Source organism: Schistocerca cancellata, chromosome 9 (genome assembly GCF_023864275.1).
Source record: "Schistocerca cancellata isolate TAMUIC-IGC-003103 chromosome 9, iqSchCanc2.1, whole genome shotgun sequence".
NCBI classification, from domain to species: Eukaryota; Metazoa; Arthropoda; class Insecta; order Orthoptera; family Acrididae; genus Schistocerca; species Schistocerca cancellata.
The window spans coordinates 113092697-113115966 of NC_064634.1; the positions used below are offsets into that span (position 1 = coordinate 113092697).

At 40.6% G+C, this 23270-nt stretch overlaps 1 protein-coding gene across 1 annotated transcript in view; it reads right to left on the bottom strand.

Moving 5' to 3' along the window:
* LOC126100858 (integrator complex subunit 10) overlaps positions 1 to 23270 on the bottom strand; it is a 132027-nt gene that overhangs the window by 17454 nt on the left and 91303 nt on the right. The window contains exon 11 of the mRNA XM_049911526.1: positions 13998 to 14177. Coding sequence (XP_049767483.1) covers positions 13998 to 14177 — 180 coding nt within the window. The remainder of the gene's footprint in view (positions 1 to 13997; positions 14178 to 23270) is intronic.

Below are 23270 nucleotides of genomic sequence, written 5' to 3' on the forward strand. Positions count from 1 at the left end.
TTGTTGTTGTTGTTGTTGTGGTCTTCAGTCCTGAGACTGGTTTGATGCAGCTCTCCATGCTACTCTATCCTGTGCAAGCTTCTTCATCTCCCAGTACTTACTGCAGCCTACATCCTTCTGAATCTGCTTAGTGTATTCATCTCTTGGTCTCCCTCTACGATTTTTACCCTCCACGCTGCCCTCCAATACTAAACTGGTGATCCCTCGATGTCTCAGAACATGTCCTACCAACCAATCCCTTCTTCTAGTCAAGTTGTGCCACAAGCTCCTCTTCTCCCCAACTCTATTCAATACCTCCTCACTAGTTATGTGATCTACCCATCTAATCTTCAGCATCTTCTAGTAGCACCACATTTCGAAAGCTTCTATTCTCTTCTTGTCTAAACTATTTATCGTCCACGTTTCACTTCCATACATGGCTACACTCCATACAAATACTTTCAGAAACGACTTCCTGACATCTAAACCTATACTCGATGTTAACAAATTTTTCTTCTTCAGAAACGCTTTCCTTGCCATTGCCAGTCTACACTTTATATCCTTTCTACTTCGATCATCATGTTATTTTGCTCCCCAAATAGCAAAACTCCTTTACTACTTTAAGTGTCTCATTTCCTAATCTAATTCCCTCAGCATCGCCTAACTTAATTCGACTACATTCCATTATCCTCGTGTTGCTTTTGTTGATGTTCATCTTATACCCTCCTTTCAAGACACTGTCCATTCCGTTCAATTGCTCTTCCAAGTCCCTTGCTCTCTCTGACAGAATTACGTCATCAGCGAACCTCAAAAGTTTTTATTTCTTCTCCATGGATTTTAATATCTACTCCAAACTTTTCTTTTGTTTCCTTTATTGCTTGCTCAATATACAGATTGAATAACATCGGGGACAGGCTACAACCCTGTCTCACTCCCTTCCCAACCACTACTTCCCTTTCATGCCCCTCGACTCTTATAACTGCCATCTGGTTTCTGTACAAATTGTAAATAGCCTTTCGCTCCCTGTATTTTACACCTGCCACCTTTAGAATTTGAAAGAGAGTATTCCAGTCAACATTGTCAAAAGTTTTCTCCAAGTCTACAAATGGTAGAAATGTAGGTTTGCCTTTCCTTAATCTTTCTTCTAAGATAAGTTATAGGGTCAGTATTGCCTTACGCGTTCCAACATTTCTACGGAATCCAAAGTGATCTTCCCCGAGGTCGGCTTCTACCAGTTTTTCCATTCGTCTGTAAAGAATTTGTGTTAGTATTTTGCAGCCGTGACTTATTAAACTGATAGTTCGGTAATTTTCAAATCTGTCAACACCGCTTTCTTTGGGATTGGAATTATTATATTCTTCTTGAAGTCTGAGGGTATTTCGCCTGTCTCATACATCTTGCTCACCAGACGGTAGAGTTTTGTCAGGACTGGCTCTCCCAAGGCCGTCAGTAGTTCTGATGGAATGTTGTCTACTCCGGGGGCCTTGTTCCGACTCAGGTCTTTCAGTGCTCTGTCAAACTCTTCACGCAGTATCATATCTCCCATTTCATCTTCATCTACATCTTCTCCCATTTCCATAATACTGTCCTCAAGTACATCGCCCTTTTATAGACCCTCTATATACTCCTTCCACGTTTCTGCTTTCCCTTCTTTGCTTAGAACTGGGTTTCAATCTGAGCTCTTGATGTTCATACAAGTGGCTCTCTTATCTCCATAGGTCTCTCTAATTTTCCTGTGGGCAGTATCTATCTTACCCCTAGTGAGATAAGCCTCTACATCCTTACATTTGTCCTCTAGCCATCCCTGCTTAGCCATTTTGCACTTCCTGTCAATATTATTTTTGAGACGTTTGTATTCCTTTTTGCCTGCTTCATTTACTGCATTTTTATATTTTCTACTTTCATCAATTACATTGAATATTTCTTCTGTTACCCAAGGGTTTCTACTAGCCCTCGTCTTTTTACCTATTTGATCCTCTGCTGCCTTCAGTATTTCATCCCTCAAAGCTAGCCATTCTTCTTCTACTGTATTTCTTTCCCACATTATTGTCAATTGTTCCCTTATGCTCTCCCTGAAACTCTGTACAACCTCTGGTTTAGTCAGTTTATCCAGGTCCCATCTCCTTAAATTCCCACCTTTTTGCAGTTTCTTCAGTTTTAATCTACAGTTCATAAGCAATAGATTGTGGTCAGAGTCCACATCTGCCCCTGGAAATGTCTTACAATTTAAAACTGGTTCCTGAATCTCTGTCTTACCATTATATTATCTATCTGATACCTTTTAGTATCTCCAGGGTTCTTCCATGTATACAACCTTCTCTCATGATTCTTGAACCAAGTGGTAGCTATGATTAAGTTATGCTCTGCACAAAATTCTACCAGCCGGCTTCCTCTTTCATTTCTTAGCCCCAATCCATATTCACCTACTATGTTTCCTTCTCTCCCTTTTCCTACTCTCGAATTCCAGTCACCCATGACTATTAAATTTTCGTCTCCCTTCACTATCTGAGTAATTTCTTTTATTTCAGCATACATTTCATCAATTTCTTCATCATCTGCAGAGCTAGTTGGCATATAAACTTGTACTACTGTAGTAGGCGTGGGCTTCGTGTCTATCTTAGTCACAATAATGCGTTCACTATGCTGTTTGTAGTAGCTTACCCGTACCCCTTTTTTTTTTTATTCATTATTAAACCTACTCCTGCATTACCCTTATTTGATTTTGTGTTTATAATCCTGTATTCACCTGACCAAAAGTCTTGTTCCTCCTGCCACCAAACTTCACTAATTCCTACTATATCTAACTTAAACCTATCCATTTCCCTTTTTAAATTTTCTAACCTACCTGCCCGATTAAGGGATCTGACATTCCACACTCCGATCCGTAGAATGCCAGTTTTCTTTTTCCTGATAACGACGTCCTCTTGAGTAGTCCCCGCCTCGAGATCCGAATGGGGGACTATTTTACCTCCGGAATATTTTACCCAAGAGGACGCCATCATTATTTAATCATACAGTAAAGCTGCATGCCCTCGGGAAAAATTACGGCTGTAGTTTCCCCTTGCTTTCAGCCGTTTCCAGTTACCAGAACAGCAAGGCCATTTTGGTTAGTGTTACAAGGCCAGATCAGTCAATCATCCAGGCTGTTGCCCCTGCAACTACTGAAAAGGCTGCTGCCCCTCTTCAGGAACCACACGTTTGTCTGGCCTCTCAACAGATACCCCTCCATTGTGGTTGCACCTATGGTACAGCTATCTGTATCACTGAGGCATGCCAGCCTCCCCACCAACGGCGAGGTCCATGGTTCATGGGGGGAAGAGCTTGTTGGTAGTCCATCGGAGTCCGGGCCACATATGAAAGCAGCCGTGTGATATACCAACTCTGTTGCAATCACTGCACAGCTTTTTATATTGGTATAGCTCGTTGGTAGTCATACCAATATAAAAAGCTGTGCAATGATTGCAACAGAGCTGGTACATCAAACGGCTGCTTTCATATGTGGCCCGGACTCCGATGGAGTAGGGTAAGCTCGTGACAGGACTATAGTAGGAAGTGCTCGGAGGTGGATTGGGCAGATCTTGCAACAGGATCTTCTACAGGGAGTGGCTGGGGGTTGGGACTGGGAGTGGCATAGGGACAGACTAGGATTCTGTGGAGACTGGTCACTTTAGGAGGGATGGGAAGGACCTCGGTTATCCCTCATTTCAGGGCATGATATGTAGTTAATCAAAGCCCTGATGAAGGGTCTGGGACAGTACTGGGTGAAGAAGAGGGCACTCTTTAGTAGCTGTTTCTTGGGGATGGTGGGAGGATTGGGGGTATGTGGGGAAATGACATGGAAGATCTGTGGACTAGGTCTGAGGGGTAGTGCCTGTCTGTGAAAAGGTGTTGGTGAAACCTTCAGCATACTGGGCAAAGGAGTACTTATCACTGCAGATATGCCTCACCCAGGTGGCCAGGCTGGTGTAAAAGGGGTAACAGTTGTTGAAATGCAGGTACAGCTGGGAGGTTGGTGGGTTTAATGTGAATAGAGGTGTGGATGGAGCCAGCAGAGGAGGAGGCCAACATGCAGGAAAGTGGCACTCTGAGTTGAGGAGGATTGAGTGAAGTGGACAGGAGAGTCTACATCTGAAGAATATGGTTTTAATAATTACTTGCATCTTAATTTGTTAGATATAAGGCTTGTAGGTACCTAAATTATGGAAAGCGTTCAGTGTTTTCTTGGCACTAATTTCCAGTATTTCCACACTGCTAAGCGTATAGTATTGTCAGCAGATTTATTTATTTAAACTGGTCTCATTAGGTCCATCAAGCCCTCTCTTACATCAGACCATGGTTTCTCTCACACAGTACTTCTTTTTATTCACTTTGGGAATAACAATTTTAATATGACAAATAGTATTAAAATGATTTGAATGTTTACAGAGACAAGTCAGTAAATAGTACTGACTATGAACTAATAAAGTTAATACTGGTAGTACGTGTACTACTACTGCTGCTGCTGCTGCCACTAATGGTGGTAATAGTAACAGTTATAATGACAACAATAACGATAGTAGCAGATATAAAAAGAATTTAAAGGTGTACAAAATAGATGTTTTCTGATATAGCGTGTTCTGAGGAAAGGAAATTTAAGGAGACTGCACCACCTAAGAATATTGGGAAATGAGGAAGATCTGATTGGAAAGAAGGGTGTGCATGGACAATGACAATCATTACTGGTGCTTCAGCAGATATGTCATTAACTGTCTTCTGATGCTGGAGATGTTATTCAGTTCTCTAATATACTGTGGGAGGTTATTCCAGAGTCAGGTTCCTGCTACTGAGGACTTTGAGAAAGTGGCTAACAACAGAGTGGGACACAGACGATTTTACTCTGATGGGAAGGGGTTTTTCTGCCAGAGAATTAAGATCAAGGAGAGATATGGGAGACCTCTGCATATCTGAGGTCTTTTAAACAAGACCACAATACAACTCATCATCAATAAAATATGACAAGATAAATAAAATATCTCCAGTATTATCGTCTTTGCAGTTACCTGGAAATCATGGAAATTGAAGCATTCAACACCAGGGATTCAAGACATTTCCATATGATTATACAGGTGTCTCATGAAAGACAACCTGGAGGAGTCTGCAGGTCTTGCAGCATGTTTGCCAGCTGCTGATGCTGCATCTGCCAGTTGTCGCTATGCGTAGTTCTCGGACGCCAATACTTTGCGCATGCTCCCTACACTGCCCATCTGGTATACTGGTGTTTTCTTTTGAGTTCCTTTGTTGTCAATTTTAATCTCTTCAAATATTGTTGCTAGATGTAATTATTATAACTATGCCAAATCTGTGGTGCTCGTATGCCACTGGGTCCAGCCCTCAGACAGAAACCTTGAGCGCGTCTTCTACACTGAGTGTTAAGGTATTTTGTTTTGGGTTTCCTGTCAAGTTTCCATTCGGTACAGTATACAAGAAGGATCAATGAGCATTTCTTGTGTTGAACTATGCAAAAACAGAATCGTATGTGGAATGTCAGCTTGAATTCATACAAAAATTTCCCAGTGTACATGTTCCCAATGATTCGATGATATGCAGATTAATGAAGAAATTTCATGAGACTGGATCTGAGTACACAAACAAAAGGCCTATAGAACCTAATCTTTTAACCAAAAACAAATTAGATAAGATACGGGAGGCCTTGAAAAAAATCCAAGTAGATCTCTGCACCATTTGGCACTTCAGACTGGAGTGTCACGAGCATCTGATCACAGAGCTGTGCACAAACTGAAATTGAAACTATACAAAATAGTGATAGTGCATTAATTGAGGAAATCAGATACTGTTGCGTGACATCATTATTGCAACTGGCTGTTACTGTCTGTGCACAATGGGGAAGTTGATCCTGAGAAGCTTTTTTTTCCCGATCAAGCATGGCTGCATTTGTCAGGATATATAAATTCTCAAAACAATCGATGTTGGAGCTCCAAAAATCCTCACGAATTACATCAACAGCCTGTGCATGATGTGAAATGTGAAAACAGGAGTGTGGTGTGCAGTTAGTGCAAGATGAATTACTGGACTAATCTTTTAACATAAAGCAATACATTCTGACAGGTATGTGCGTCTTTTAAGAACTAACACCTAACCAACAGATGTACAGTTATTTCATGCACGACAACGCAAGACCACACATCACCAATGCTTCTATGACAGCAATACAAAGTGTGTTGATGATAGGACAATTGACTGGTGTCCTCATTCTCCAGATCTAAATTGGTGTGATTTTTATCCTTGGGGAATGTTAAAAGAGAAGGTGTACGCAACCAATCCCACCACTTTTGAAGAGTTGGAAGGCAGGGTTTGGCTAATTATTTCCCATATTTTGGCAGCTGAAATTCGTTGAGTGTTTGCTAAAGTGTTCAGGAGATGCCAGGCTGCTTTTACCACATAGGGACATCATTTTGAGCACCTACTGTATATAAAGGTAAGCTTAAGTTAATCAGATGGCAACATTGTTTATGCTTAACTCAGGAGAAGTGTGCATGCAGCTGACTACTGGCAGATTAGTGGCAAAGAGTTGGGCACAGTGGCAGCCGGAGGATGTGGTGGTGGTGGCTGTGGCCTTGCGACGCAACCTGTAGACCTCTCCCAGGCATCTTCCGTGACACACCCTGAAGAACTAGTACAAGGAAGGGGGAAGTTCTGAGAGCAAAACAAGGAATCAAAATTTTTGATACATGGGGAATTAGCTGGAAAGAACATTAATAAACCACCATGACAGCAAATTACATGAAGGGACTCTATTGCTTTTTTTATGACATACATTACTGATCATTGGCACCTGGAGTGACTGATGTCTATTTTGAGTTATTCACTCCAATATTTCCATGCAAGGGTATCTTGACACAGCCACATTCCATTTACCTTTGTTTAGTCACAATGGTCAAACATTAACAGTAAAATACCCGTTCACTTTGGTGCAATGCACAACAAAAACAACATAACATAACAGAATAATTAATGGTCCTAACTAATTAACTAAATAAAATGTGTTGTACGTATTTCATGAAAAAACCCACTGAGGATGCCACAGTTGTGGTGAAACATGTTTGGGTTTTATGGAAAAACATTAATTCTGTACTTGCAAAAGGGTGGACCCATCTTTAATTCATTATTATTTTTCTGCAAGCATGGAAACAGAGTTAAAAATCACAGTACGATAGTTTCCATGCCATTACAGACATTTTTCTCGAAGCTCTACAACAAATACAGCAATGCAGTTCCAGCAAACCATAATAAGCATCAGGTTTAACAAAGTATGTTTATCTAAAAATGTTAAATCTATGCCAAGGTTAATGTAAACACGTCATATGCAGAAAAAAAGAAAGAAGAACAGAATTTGCATGGCTTGGAAAGGAGATCCAAGAACTGTACTTGAAGAAATAACTTCTTAAAGCCACACTATACAAAAACATTTAGAATTAATCAATCACATCAAACAATCTACAGTACTTAATGACATTACTGAACAGGTGAAATCTCACATAGAAACAACAATGTAAAAGAAGCTAGAGAAACAAGACCAGAAAACACACAATAGGAATAATGCACACCAACACACATTCTATGAACAAGTTGGCAATTTAACAGAAATAATGTTCTCAACACAGGAAGAACTGCCCCAAAAGGGATTTAAATACAATCTAAAAACACAAATCACACAAAGAAAAATAGAAAACATTATTATAGAAAATAAATATACAATAAAACAGGAAGAAAGAAAAAGTATCGGAAAATTCAATGTAGAGCTCACCAGAGAACTGGCAGCAGAAGAAACCAGACATTGTTAGGAAGAACAAAAATACTATCAATGGTTCAAGTTAACCACAGAGGGGAAAACTGGCACAGACATGTACAAAAAACTGAAAAAAACACAATGCAATGCTCACAAGGGCAGACAAGGACAGAAGAATGGTTGTCACATATGAAAGGGACTACATTAAGAAAACACTGTTGTTCATAACAGAAAGCAAAATAACAAAATTTAAAAAGTGAATTCATCCAAGGATTCCAAAGAGACATGCAAACAACAGATCCACCCTGTCACAAAGCCAAATAAAAAGAACAATACAAAATAACCCCAAAGCACTCACACTCAATAGTCTACAGAAAATTCACAAGCCCAATGTTCCAATCAGACCTGTGTTAGATTTCAAAACTGTACCAGCATATCATTTAGCAAGACACATGCACACTTTTCTGTGAAGCCACTCCACATATACAAACAACAGAAGCTTAGAAAACACCAATAATACCAAGTGGGGAAAATCAAAACTATGAATATGCCCAACACAGCTACACTACTACCATCTGAGGTTGTTGTTGTTGTTGTGGTCTTCAGTCCTGAGACTGGTTTGATGCAGCTCTCCATGCTACTCTATCCTGTGCAAGCTTCTTCATCTCCCAGTATCTACTGCAACCTACATCCTTCTGAATCTGCTTAGTGTATTCATCTCTTGGTCTCCCTCTACGATTTTTACCCTCCACACTGCCCTCCAATGCTAAATTTGTGATCCCTCGATGTCTCAGAACATGTCCTACCAACCAATCCCTTCTTCTAGTCAAGTTGTGCCACAAGCTCCTCTTCTCCCCAACTCTATTCAATACCTCCTCACTAGTTATGTGATCTACCCATCTAATCTTCAGCATCTTCTAGTAGCACCACATTTCGAAAGCTTCTATTCTCTTCTTGTCTAAACTATTTATCGTCCACGTTTCACTTCCATACATGGCTACACTCCATACAAATACTTTCAGAAACGACTTCCTGACATCTAAACCTATACTCGATGTTAACAAATTCCTCTTCTTGAGAAACGCTTTCCTTGCCATTGCCAGTCTACATTTTATATCCTCTCTACTTCGACCATCATCGGTTATTTTACTCCCTAAATAGCAAAACTCCTTTACTACTTTAAGTGTCTCATTTCCTAATCTAATTCCCTCAGCATCACCTGACTTAATTTGACTACATTCCATTATCCTCGTTTTGCTTTTGTTGATGTTCATCTTATATCCTCCCTTCAAGACACTGTCCATTCCGTTCAACTGCTCTTCCAAGTCCTTTGCTGTCTCTGACAGAATTACAATGTCATCGGCGAACCTCAAAGTTTTTACTTCTTCTCCATGAATTTTAATACCTACTCCGAATTTTTCTTTTGTTTCCTTTACTGCTTGCTCAATATACAGATTGAATAACATCGGGGAGAGGCTACAACCCTGTCTTACTCCTTTCCCAACCACTGCTTCCCTTTCATGTCCCTCGACTCTTATAACTGCCATCTGGTTTCTGTACAAATTGTAAATAGCCTTTCGCTCCCTGTATTTTACCCCTGCCACTTTCAGAATTTGAAAGAGAGTATTCCAGTTAACATTGTCAAAAGCTTTCTCTAAGTCTACAAATGCTAGAAACGTAGGTTTGCCTTTTCTTAATCTTTCTTCTAAGATAAGTCGTAAGGTCAGTATTGCCTCACGTGTTCCAACATTTCTACGGAATCCAAACTGATCTTCCCTGAGGTCGGCTTCTACTAGTTTTTCCATTCGTCTGTAAAGAATTCGCGTTAGTATTTTGCAGCTGTGACTTATTAAACTGATAGTTCGGTAATTTTCACATCTGTCAACACCTGCTTTCTTTGGGATTGGAATTATTATATTCTTCTTGAAGTCTGAGGGTATTTCGCCTGTCTCATACATCGTGCTCACCAGATGGTAGAGTTTTGTCATGACTGGCTCTCCCGAGGCCATCAGTAGTTCAAATGGAATGTTGTCTACTCCCGGGGCCTTGTTTCGACTCAGGTCTTTCAGTGCTCTGTCAAACTCTTCACGCAGTATCTTATCTCCCATTTCGTCTTCATCTACATCCTCTTCCATTTCCATAATATTGTCCTCAAGTACATCGCCCTTGTATAAACCCTCTATATACTCCTTCCACCTTTCTGCCTTCCCTTCTTTGCTTAGAACTGGGTTGCCATCTGAGCTCTTGATATTCATACAAGTGGTTCTCTTCTCTCCAAAGGTCTCTTTAATTTTCCTGTAGGCAGTATCTATCTTACCCCTAGTGAGACAAGCCTCTACATCCTTACATTTGTCCTCTAGCCATCCCTGCTTAGCCATTTTGCACTTCCTGTCGATATCATTTTTGAGACGTCTGTATTCCTTTTTGCCTGCTTCATTTACTGCATTTTTATATTTTCTCCTTTCATCAATTAAATTCAATATTTCTTCTGTTACCCAAGGATTTCTATTAGCCCTCGTCTTTTTACCTACTTGATCCTCTGCTGCCTTCACTACTTCATCCCTCAGAGCTACCCATTCTTCTTCTACTGTATTTCTTTCCCCCATTCCTGTCAATTGTTCCCTTATGCTCTCTCTGAAACTCTGTACAACCTCTGGTTCTTTCAGTTTATCCAGGTCCCATCTCCTTAAATTCCCACCTTTTTGCAGTTTCTTCAGTTTCAATCTGCAGTTCATAACCAATAAATTGTGGTCAGAATCCACATCTGCCCCAGGAAATGTCTTACAATTTAAAACCTGGTTCCTAAATCTCTGTCTTACCATTATATAATCTATCTGATACCTACTAGTATCTCCAGGATTCTTCCAGGTATACAACCTTCTTTTATGATTCTTGAACCAAGTGTTGGCTATGATTAAGTTATGCTCTGTGCAAAATTCTACAAGGCGGCTTCCTCTTTCATTCCTTCCCCCCAATCCATATTCACCTACTATGTTTCCTTCTCTCCCTTTTCCTACTGACGAATTCCAGTCACCCATGACTATTAAATTTTCGTCTCCTTTCACTACCTGAATAATTTCTTTTATCTCGTCATACATTTCATCTATTTCTTCATCATCTGCAGAGGTAGTTGGCATATAAACTTGTACTACTGTAGTAGGCATGGGCTTTGTGTCTATCTTGGCCACAATAATGCGTTCACTATGCTGTTTGTAGTAGCTAACCCGCACTCCTATTTTTTTATTCATTATTAAACCTACTCCTGCATTACCCCTATTTGATTTTGTATTTATAACCCTATAATCACCTGACCAAAAGTCTTGTTCCTCCTGCCACCGAACTTCACTAATTCCCACTATATCTAATTTTAACCTATCCATTTCCCTTTTTAAATTTTCTAACCTACCTGCCCGATTAAGGGATCTGACATTCCACGCTCCGATCCGTAGGACGCCAGTTTTCTTTCTCCTGATAACGACGTCCTCCTGAGTAGTCCCCGCCCGGAGATCCGAATGGGGGACTATTTTACCTCCGGAATATTTTACCCACGAGGACGTCATCATCATTTAATCATACAGTAGAGCTGCATGTCCTCGGGAAAAATTACGGCTGTAGTTTCCCCTTGCTTTCAGCCGTTCGCAGTACCAGCACAGCAAGGCCGTTTTGGTTAATGTTACAAGGCCAGATCAGTCAATCATCCAGACTGTTGCCCCTGCAACTACTGAAAAGGCTGCTGCCCCTCTTCAGGAACCACATGTTTGTCTGGCCTCTCAACAGATACCCCTCCGTTGTGGTTGCACCTACAGTACGGCCATCTGTATCGCTGAGGCACGCAAGCCTCCCCACCAGCGGCAAGGTCCATGGTTCATGGGGGGCATCTGAGGTTACACTGATATATACTCTTTGCCTTTACAAATGTCTGCTTGTGTCTGTGTATATGCGGATGGATATGTGTGTGTGTGCGAGTGTATACCTGTCCTTTTTTCCCCCTAAGGTAAGTCTTTCCGCTCCCGGGATTGGAATGACTCCTTACCCTCTCCCTTAAAACCCACATCCTTTCGTCTTTCCCTCTCCTTCGCTCTTTCCTGACGAAGCAACCGTTTGTTGGGAAAGCTTGAATTTTGTGTGTATGTTTGTGTTTGTTTGTGTGTCTAACACACACATACCTGCTGAAGAAACAAATCAAAATAATTGACACACGATTAAGACAGAGATAAACATTATCCCAGAAAAAAAAAGAAATCCTGACCATTTGGAAAGTAATCACAGAACAAAATTATTTCATATCCCAGAAACAAAGACACAAGAAATCTTGACAATTTTGAAAGTAATCACAGGACATCATTATTTCATATTTAAAGATGAGTTGTACATCCAACAGGAATGACTAGTTATAGGGATCACCTATAAGTGGCTTGCTCGCCATCATCTTCCATAATAAATGTGAAAACAAAATCTTTGAAGTAATAATAAAAGCAAAACAATAAAAAAGGTATTCTGGTACTGGTACCAATACATTGATGACATAATTTGCTTGGTAGATGAAACACATGATCAGATACTACAGTTACACAGACACATCAATACTGTAAAAATCCATTTCACCCTTGAAACCAAAACAGACAAAAAATAACTTTCCTAGACATCACAATAGAAAAAAAAATCATCCACTGATTCTCAATACATGGAAAAATCTACATCCACCAGTACGATTATTCACAAACTACACAGACTGAACAGAATTCCAATGGAGAGAGAGATACACAGAATAACGAAACATAATTTAAAAGGTTGGCACAGAAAATTGTTACAAAACAAACAGTGTAGATACTCTGAAACACAAAATAAGAACACAACTAACATGGAACACACGCAACATATTACAGCTCAACACACCAGTAACAACCACACAGAAGAGAACACACACAGAATACAAGACGAAAAAACCACAATCAACAAGAATACATATCATGCACCATGATTTGATAACAAAATAACACAGAATTGGAAACATTAAAAGAAATATGGTATAAATGTGACAAATAGAACAAACAATACTCTGTAGAAAAAATTAAAAATACCCAACATCACCATAGATAAATATAACACAGTAGGTATATACTAATTAACCTGCAAAGATGATGCTTCAGTATACATCAGACAGATAAGTAGACATTTCAGGGCAAGACACACAGAACATTTAAGAACACTTTCTTAATTTTTTTGCAGAGTACTGATTGTTCTATATGTCACATTTATACCTTGTTTTCCCATAATGTTTCTGGTACTGCATTATTTTGTTGTCAAACCACCCCATTAAAAACAGCCACTTCTCCAGTGGTATAGAAACAGACATACAGATCCTAAAACAGCAATCATTTGTACCATTTTTTTTTACAATAGAATGAAACTATGACATCCACAGAGCTATACACAGGGCTCAACACTCTAAATGAACTACGTACCCCTCATCTCCCCCCCCCCCCCCCCCAATATACAAAGAAAACAAATGACACAAATCAAATTTTGCAGCTTTCAATCGATAACAAAAGAGTGAACCAAAGGCCGTCAAACGCATATCAAAAAACTGCAGAAAAATTTGTGCACAAGCCCAGTAATATAACAAGACACAGAATACACCAATGAACAAGACAAAACATGAGTAAACTTTGTTAAAAATGAAAAATAATCCATGAATAACAATCACCTCAAACAGTTCTCCATACCAACGGCTCTCAAAAATTTTTTACCAATGTCCAGAGGTAATTCTAAACACACAAACAACAACAAGAACATGTTTGGCATGCAAATAAAAACCAGTCACAGAGCAGGAAAGCCAAACACAGCAATTGTAAAGCTAAAAAAAGCACACAATCCATGTTTTTACCGGAATGTGTTTCTAAACAAAGATTTAGTGCAATCAATGCCCTAACATCCTTTATGTTTGCAGGTGATACAGTGTATTACTTTAAACCTGTGGCTGACTTTGGTTTGCAGCTACAGGAGACACACAATGTAAATCAAAGGTAAAGTGCATAAGATTTAAATAACAACAAAATCCAATGTAACATATTTCTTACCCTAAATAAAATCTGTATGTATCTCAGGAAAAAATAAAAGAAAAAACACACTGAGGATGTCATAATTGTGGAAAAACATGTTTGGATATTAAAGGAAAACACTAGTGGACCCTCTTTAATTCATGATTAACTAACTAAAGCTAATGAAGTACCTTAAGCGTGGCTAATACTAGCTTCACACAGTAGTACAGCAGATGAGACCTCCCTATGGGAAGGAAGTGCAGGTGACGACCAGAGCGGGATACTTGCTGTAAGCTTCCTGGTACAAAAGGAGAGGAAGCAGGCACTGCTGACAAAATAGTGACCACTTGCATCACCTGTTCCACTGCTGCCTGGAACAGAAATGGGGAACACATTCTGTCAATGCATACCATAGAGAAAATACATGTCTGACAACAAGCTGTGTTGATTAAATGAAATATTCTGCAACATTTCAACAAATGCACAATTAACAGGGATATATTAGTTCTTAATTGGTTCACAGTTAACCGAAGTTTACTCTTCCACATAAAAACGAACAACAAATATTGAAGCTGATACAACTAAACAGTAAGAACACAATCTGAGAGCAAGTGCCTGCTGCATTGTACTTATATGGAGGAGGACTCCAATAGATGGAGTGGTGAAAGTCAAGCCATGCACATGAGACATGTGGACCACTGCAGACAGCCTCTGGTGGCCAGTCCGCACAGTTTCCATTGGTGGTTTAGCACACCGGAGGCCTAGTTTTATGCCATGTATCCAGGTATTATGCACAGAGTTATAACATCCACCCATCTTTGGGGAAAGGGCACTCCTACAATAAGGGCATCAGGGTGACTGTTGAAACAGGCACAGCCTCTGTGGCGGGTGCCGCAGGTGATGACGATGGCAGAGGTGGCATGAGATTCCTGGTCAGAACTGGTGAACAGGAGTGGACATTGCGTGTCCAAGGACATGTGCAGTGGCCAGTCCCCCTTGAAGACATGTAACAAAGGGAGTAGTAGTATCCTGAGGTCCAGGTCCATTATGTGGTGGAACTGCACTGACAGAGAAGGTGCCAGCCACTTTGGCGGGGCTGCCAGGGATGCCAGAGTTGGAGGACTTGACAGCACCAGTCCTGCCAGTGGCAGAATAGCAGGACGGGCTGGCAACAGTTACATGAGGGCCAGACTCAAGAGGAGAGACAGGAGGTGGTGACATCCACAAGGAGGGCAGGTCTGCCCCCACAGCAGGGATGCCTCGTGAGGCCTGGAAAGGCGCTGAGGGAGAAGGTGATGGTGGCAAAAGACGATCCGCAGCCCTCGCCATGGTGCGAGGATGCAAATGGCCATGGTGGCATGCCACTAGCCTCTCACTGTTGCACACCATACAGAGTGACACCTGTGGCAGCTCTGGACTTTGACCAGAATCCACTTGGATTGGTGGCCAAACCCTTCGAACCCAGACCGTGGATCCAAGAGCGAACCATGACAAGGAATATGCCAACAGTTGGTGAAGCAGCATCAGCAGATGCAGGAGGGCGTGTGGCTGATAAGTGTTGAGTATCTCAACTGGACTCGGACCACTCACTGGCGTAGACCTGTAGGTACTCAAGAAATGAGGCACGGCATCATCTGTGGAGGAGTCTGTGGCATACTTCTTCATGGATGAGACATTCTGTCTTGCCATTATATTAGGGGCATAAGGGAGGGGCAGTCACTTGGCGAATGCATTGATGGGTGCAAAATTGTGGAAGGTCTGAACACAGACTGTGGGCCATTATCTGTCATTAGCATATAAGGCAATCCTTCCAGGAAAAAAAAAAAAAATTCAGAGATGGCCTGAATAGTAGCTGCAGCTGACATTGAAGGACATCAGATAACGTATGGAAATTCAGAGAAAGCATTGACAACCAAAACCCAGTAAGAATTTAGGAAGGGTTGCACGAAATCAACATGGACGCATTCCCATGCATGCCCATGGCTCTGTCTATTGGGTAACACATTGAGGGGAAGCCATGACAAGAGCAAAATGTTGCTGTCAATGACGGGTCAAAACACTTGCCAACAAGCCAATGATTTGGTATGTGACACTCTCTAATGTCCCTGATGTAGGAATTCCCCAGGGCAGTCAGAATCACAACCCTGGGTGACAGGCTGTCCATAACTAAGAGAACACTATCAAATACCGAAAGGCGGTGACAAAGTGCAAAATAGTTACACAAAGGATCAGAGGGCCTGGCCAACCATTCTGATTGAGGCAGACAACTTAACACAAAACCGGATAAGATGCAATCTGGGAATCCGTAATAGGAAACCCTTGCACTGTACATTGTGCCGCATCTAAGTGGAAACAAAGGAGTTCAATCTGGTCAAAAGTTGGATCCAGTCCCATCAGAAGTTGGGACAGTGCATTGGCATAGGCATGTTGTACACAAGGTTGAAAATGTATTTTATAGTTGTAGCGAGACAGAAACAAGACCCAATACTAGAGGCTATGTGCCACTGTGTTGGGCAAAGAAGCAGAAGGATTAAACAATGAAACTAAGGACTTGTGGTCAGTAATGATGTGAAATTCAGATCCATACAGGAACACATGAAACTTTGTTAGGACATAGACAATAGAAAGCACAGTCTTTTCCACTTTGGAGTGATGTTGCTGAGTGAAGATGAGTGTTTCTGATATGTAATGTATTGGACATTTGGAACCATCTTCACAGCGATGTGCTAGAGTGGCCTCGACGCCACACTAAAAGGCATAAATATCCAAAACCAGCCATCAGTCAGGATGCAAAATAGCCAAACAAGATGCAGAATGTAAGTTAGGTTTCAAAAGTGTGAACCTGTGCTCACAGGCTGGCAGCCGTCAAAAAGGAATGTTCTTGTGGAGCACCTCACGGAGAATATTGGCCAATGTGGCTGCACCCAGAACAAAGTTATGATAGTATGCAATTTTGCCTAAAAATTCTTGGAGTTATTCGATATTGATAGGGCGAGGCAGAGCTGTGACATGGGTAACATGATGATATAAAGGCTTAATGCCTCAAACTTCAAGTACACAATGGATGGCTGAAAAAATTTGACTGGCCAAGTAGCATTTCAGACCTTCAGTATGGATGACTGCGAACAAGATGCATAAGTTACGTAAATGCTCCTCCATGGATGCACCCATAACAGCAGTATCATCCAGATAGTTGTTGCACCCTGGAATGGTTATCATCACTTGTTCCAAAAAACGCTGAAAAATCACCGGGGCACTAGCTGCACGAAACAGGAGGTGCTGCCATTGGCACAACCCGAATGGTGTGTTAAATGCAAGGTTTAGTATCCTCATCCAACGGAACCTGTAAATAGGCTCCAGATACATCAATTTTGAAAAAAATTTGCCCCCCCCCCCCCTCCCCCAGTGAATCTGGCCAATAACTCATCCTGACAAGGCAAAGGGCAGGTGCCAATTGAGTATGAACTGAAACTTGAAAGCTGCCACAGAGGTGAAGCAGACTAGTTGCTTTTTTAACAGTCACAAGAGGGGATAGACCAATTACTCAACATAATAGGCTGTACAACCTCCAATGGCATCAATCTGTCCAATTCTGATTTCACTTTATTGCACAAAATCAATGGAATACAGCACGCATAGAAAAAGTGCGGCTGCACCAGAGGTTTCAGGTAATGTGGGCTACAAAATTAGTGGACCATATTAACCCACCCAAAAAAGAGATGAGAACTCCGAACACAGGGAACCTAACTACTGGTAAGGGACCTAGTCAGAAACAAGGTGCATCGTATCTAAAATGGAAAAACCAAAGGCACAGAAAGCATCCAGCCTGAACAAACTGTTGGCTAGTGGATGGAACTGGTGCTCACAGTTTGACAAGGAACGAACCACAGTTTTATAGATAATGGGAGCTATAAATTGTCACAAAGTGGAAATATGCTGCTTCTCGTAACCCACCAAATGTTGAGTAACCGGAGACAACATCTGAAATCCCAAATCTACACAAGTTTGCGAGTTCAGTAAAGTCACACCTGCACCAGTGTCCACTTCTAGTCCAAGCACTTTGCCCATCAATTGCACTTCAATAAACAGTTTTTTTTTTAGTCATAAGCACTGGAAACACATAATTGACATTGACGTCATGTCTACAGGAAGGGGCCAGGAATGACACACTGACACGTAGTAGTAGTAGTAGTAGTAGTAGTAGTAGTAGTAAGTGGTGGTGTTTGGCACGTTGCTGTCCAGTGCAGCATAGAGGGCATGTTTGTATGGTTGTCACATTGCCTTCCCCCGGGGAGTTAACTGACATCTGACAACTACGAACAGAAGCCACTGCACTGATGTCACACCAAGCCTCAATCTGATTCACATGCAGCATGAGATACCTCAAATGACTGAGCAATATTTAACACTTCAGCTTAAATATGGATTCTCGCACAGTAGTGTGCACTGATGCGTGTCCTCGTCAAGAGTCAACCGAATGATGGCATCTTCACAGACCATAGAATCAACATCGGAGCCCGGATGAGCAATGGTAACAAAATTACATATGCTACTGCGGCCATGGAGTTTGGGCACCCAAGCCCTGTAGGACTGGAGAGGCTGTTTATGACAACAGTTCAACTCTGCACACACTGCAATGACATGCATGGGTTTATGGTCATAATTTGACAACAACTTACACATTTTGTTGAACAAAATCAATGTAGATTCCTGGAGTGGAGGTAACTGGTACACCTGAAGAAAAATTCAGAAAGGAACAAAGCCTAATACATGTTCTCATCAGTGACACAAAAAGTGAAGAAGTGTTGCAAAAGTCACTTCTCGTAAACCTCCCACTCTTCAGCCACAGCATTGTAAGGGAGACAATGCGGCAGTAAAAAATGCCGAGAGCCTAGAAGCCTGCATTGTGGCTGACAAGTTTGTGATAGCAGCCATAAGAGCCTCCACTGATGGAATAAGCAAATAGACTGAGCACATGAAAGTGAACACCATCCTCGTCATCAGTTGCGTTGTAATGCAGTACACAAACAACAGTGCAGCTGCAATTAACCAAAGTTTATTCTTCTACATTCAAATGAACAGCAAACTTAGAAGCTGATGCAAATAAACAGTAAGAACACAATCTGAGAATGAGTGCCGGCTGCACATTGCTTGTACAGAGGAGGGCTCTCGTAGACGATGCAAAGGATGTCTTGAGGTTGAGGTTGTTGTCGAGGAGGAGACCAGACTGCAAGGTCATCGGTCTCATCGGATTAGGGAAGGACGGGGAAGGAAGTCGGCCGTGCCCTTTCAAAGGAACCATCCCGGCATTTGCCTGGAGCGATTTAGGGAAATCACATAAAACCTAAATCAGAATGGCCGGACGCGGGATTGAACCATCGTCCTCCCGAATGCAAGTCCAGTGTGCTAACTACTGCGCCACCTTGCTCGGTAAGGATGTCTTGCCGTGTGCACTAGTTATGTGGCCTCTGCTGGCTGGCCCATGCAGATGCCGCTGGTGGACTGTTTGGAGTGTAGTGCACCAATGGACTGGTGCTGGGGCATGTATCCAGGCATTATGCATTGGGTTATAGCAAAAAATTAAAATTATTATTGAATGTTAATTACTACAGCAGTCTATGTTGTCATTATGCAGTGTCATACAAAACACTCTTTGGAACACATCAATATGAAGCTGAACACACAATTTAGAATCTGAATCATTAAGCACCAATGTCCCAGCAGCCATACTGGAAAATCCTGTGTCCTGGAATACACTCTTCCATCAATGAACTAGACTGACTTTCCTTTCTCTGTCTGTTCAGTTTTACATATCTTCCCTTCATCCTCTTATCATTTTACCCTAAAACGTTACTCCCTATTTCACTATCTTTTTATTTTTGCATATTTATAAATTCAATACTTACCTACATTGCCTATCTTTGCATATTCATATTCTACAGTCCTACTATCAGTCCCTCCCAATCTGCTTCTCTGCACAAGTAATGTGTGTGTTTTCCACATACCACGTCTTGCTGCTAGGCCTTCACTGAATGCTCTCATTATTGAGTTGTATGTTCCTCAAACTTTACTCTTGAGTGTCTTTTCCATATAATATTTGTGTAGTTTTATTTCTTTTCATTCTTTTGTCATACGGAAAAAACCCATAAGTCAGAAATCTGGTGATTTTTCAGCTCTTTTACTTGTCTATATCTTATTCAGTATGCAACAGAAGTTCTTTTTTATTTATTTATATCGGTTTTGTAATTTGATATACCAAAGCAGGAGTGCTCAATCTTTGTATGCTTCAGATCTACTACACACAATTTAGTCCTAGGGATCTACTGACTTAAAATATCATAAGGGTTTAAGCAAAAAAGAAACCCCATGGCCACAATTAACACATAAACCACATGAAAACATATAAAAGGTAATTTTCTCTCTGTAACAAGTTGCAGGCCTACTACTAAATTTTCAAGATATTACACATTTACACCATCATAAATGTTGAAAAAGTTTAGTGAAATACTTGGCTTTGCATATCACTGGCAAGTTTATTATAAACTGGTAAATAATTTGTTAGAGACAACATTACTCAGTCAGTTTATTTCACTATGTTCATCACTATTTCACAATGTTCATCGTTGAAAACACTGTTTCACATAGATAAGTTGATCCAAAAAATGATAAAACATATGATGCCTCTTTTGCAATGCTAGGGTGGGTCTTTACACAAACACTAATTTATAAAAAGTTATCTTCATTTTATTCTGACTTTAAGGAAAAGTCATTTTGAAATTGTATTATTTTCTCTTCAAGTTCAGTCTCACTGCAAGAGAAAAAGAGTACTCATTTTTCCTGAAATATCTTCCACATCCACTTTTTGGAAAGGTTGATTTATGAAAGCTCGAACCGGTTCCACTGCCCTGAAATCTGAAACTCAGTTTTAAAACTCTGTCTTTAGTGCTAACAGGCTGGCCATACACTTCTTTGCAGCTTCGTGATACAGCGATGCTCACTGATCCAACAGTTTTGACTGTATCTGAAGAAAGTGTTCCACATTTAATTTCTGTATCTGCGCAATCCAAAGGTCAAGTTTTGTAAGAAACACTTTACAGAAGACCTCAGAGTTATGACAATTATGTTTTTCCCTTTAAGTTCTTTGTTTAGCTCATTTAATTCAATTGACATATCTGTTACAAATGCTAGATCCAACAACTAGCTCAGCTAAAGCAGTTGTGAGTAGTTTTCCTCTATTTCAGACACAAAAGAGTTTATAACTGGCAAAAGTTCTCTAAATCTGTTTACAAGCACGCCTCTACTCAACCATCAAACTTTGGCTTGCAGATAGCAAGCCTCCAAAGCTGGTTATCCAATTCTTCTAATAGCACTCTGAACTTTCTTTGCTGTAGTGACTGTGAGTGAACTGAATTCATAATTTTTGTGACAGTACTCATATGTGCCAATTTAAAAATAGGTCCACAAAGCACTTTCTGACACACGAAACAATTATACTTAAAGAAAGACAGGAAAGATTGTCATTCACACACAAGGTAATAAACCCTTTATATTGTCTACCATGCAAGGCACTCCATCAGTAGTAACATGTGCAAGTTTCTGAATTGGCAAATCATCTTCAGAAATGATTTGAATGCAGTGCAAAACTTTTTCTTGTGTAGAGTGTTTCAAGGTCAAAATTGGAAAAAAGTCTTCTTTTACATGGAAATCTGAAAACATCAATCTTACAAAAATCATAGCTTGAGGTGAATCAACTTCATCTATGGACTTGTCGAACCACAATGAGAAACGCATGCAGGATTCCAAACCTATTATTAGCAGACCTTTCATAATTACTGCCATTAAAGGCACTTTTCTTATTATAGTTGACCTGAAAGAGGCATGTCTTTGATGGTTGATACTCTGACTTATTTTTGCATGTGGAAAGAAGGACTCACCAGCTGCCAGAAAGCACTCTTTAACAACTGAGCTATCATCAATTGGTTCATGTTTCATCAGTACTTCTGATACACAGAATAATGCTATGTTTGATGAGAGACTTTTTCCTTGAAAAATTAAGCTTATTTTTGTTTTGTTGTTGATGGCATTTACTTAAACTTATGGACTGATGTTTTTCGGGTTAATAAACATTTATTTTTATCTGTTATTACTTTTATGTTGTAATTTCATGTAATGACACGTTCCATGACCTTGGAGATTTGCTCCTCAATTTGGTCCTACGGAACATGATGGGTAAATAATAAAATAAATTCATACAGGCCTTATAAAAAAAAACGATTGCTGTGGTTGTAATATACTTTTAAGATTAGAGAGTTTCTTCTTCTTCTTCTTCTTCTTCTTCTTCTTCTTCTTCTTCTTCAACTCACTACCAATAGCTGCTTCTGATTCTTTGTGACTTGTTTTAAACTGGCATACAGTATTTATCTTTTTAGGTATGGCTAAAGTAGCATTACATTATCAAACACATACACCTATCTTTACACAGAGTGACAAAAAGCTATTCTCCCCACTCACAACGGAAGTGGTATGTTTTCCAGTGTTTAGCTGTACTCATTTTTCACAAACATGTTACTGTGGGAGAACTATAACATGGCGTGTGGATTCCCTAGTTCTGATCAATAGCACTTGGCGGTAATCAGGAGACTTCACGCTGTAGCGGTTAGGATATGTTCACTGCCAAATGTACAGCATACTATTCACCGTATTTGACTGCAATGTTGCTGTTGCTGTGGTATGTACTATTGCACTATTTTGTTCGCTATTGTTTCAAAAATGAGTGATGAGGCGTTTACCTGACATGTCAATACAAACAACAATCTCAGTTTTGATAACGCAAAGTTTTTAACTGATCATTACTTCTGTTGTGCACATTGTTGTTTCATGGAAGCTCAAAAACAGCAGTTTGTGTTGCCTACTGGAAGCAGTGTGTGTGTGTGTGTGTGTGTGTGTGTGTGTGTGTGTGTGTGTGTGAGTGAGTGTGTGTGTATTCCTAAACGACCAATTTGCTGAGATCATCGGTCCTTAGAAGTATTGTTGTCACAGTTACCTCCTACAAATACAGTGCAAAATGCTCATTGTCAACAAATTGGTGTTTTACCAAAACAGCTCATTTAAACAGAGTGAAATATCGCCTTCCCCCCATGAACCATGGACCTTGCCGTTGGTGGGGAGGCTTGCGTGCCTCAGCGATACAGATAGCTGTACCATAGATGCAACCACAACGGAGGGGTATCTGTTGAGAGGCCAGACAACGTATGGTTCCTGAAGAGGGGCAGCAGCCTTTTCAGTAGTTGCAGGGGCAACAGTCTGGATGATTGACTGATCTGGCCTTGTAACACTAACCAAAACGGCCTTGCTGTGCTGGTACTGCAAACGGTTGAAAGCAAGAGGAAACTACAGCCGTAATTTTTCCCGAGGGCATGCACCTTTACTGTATGGTTAATGATGATGGGTAAAATATTCCGGAG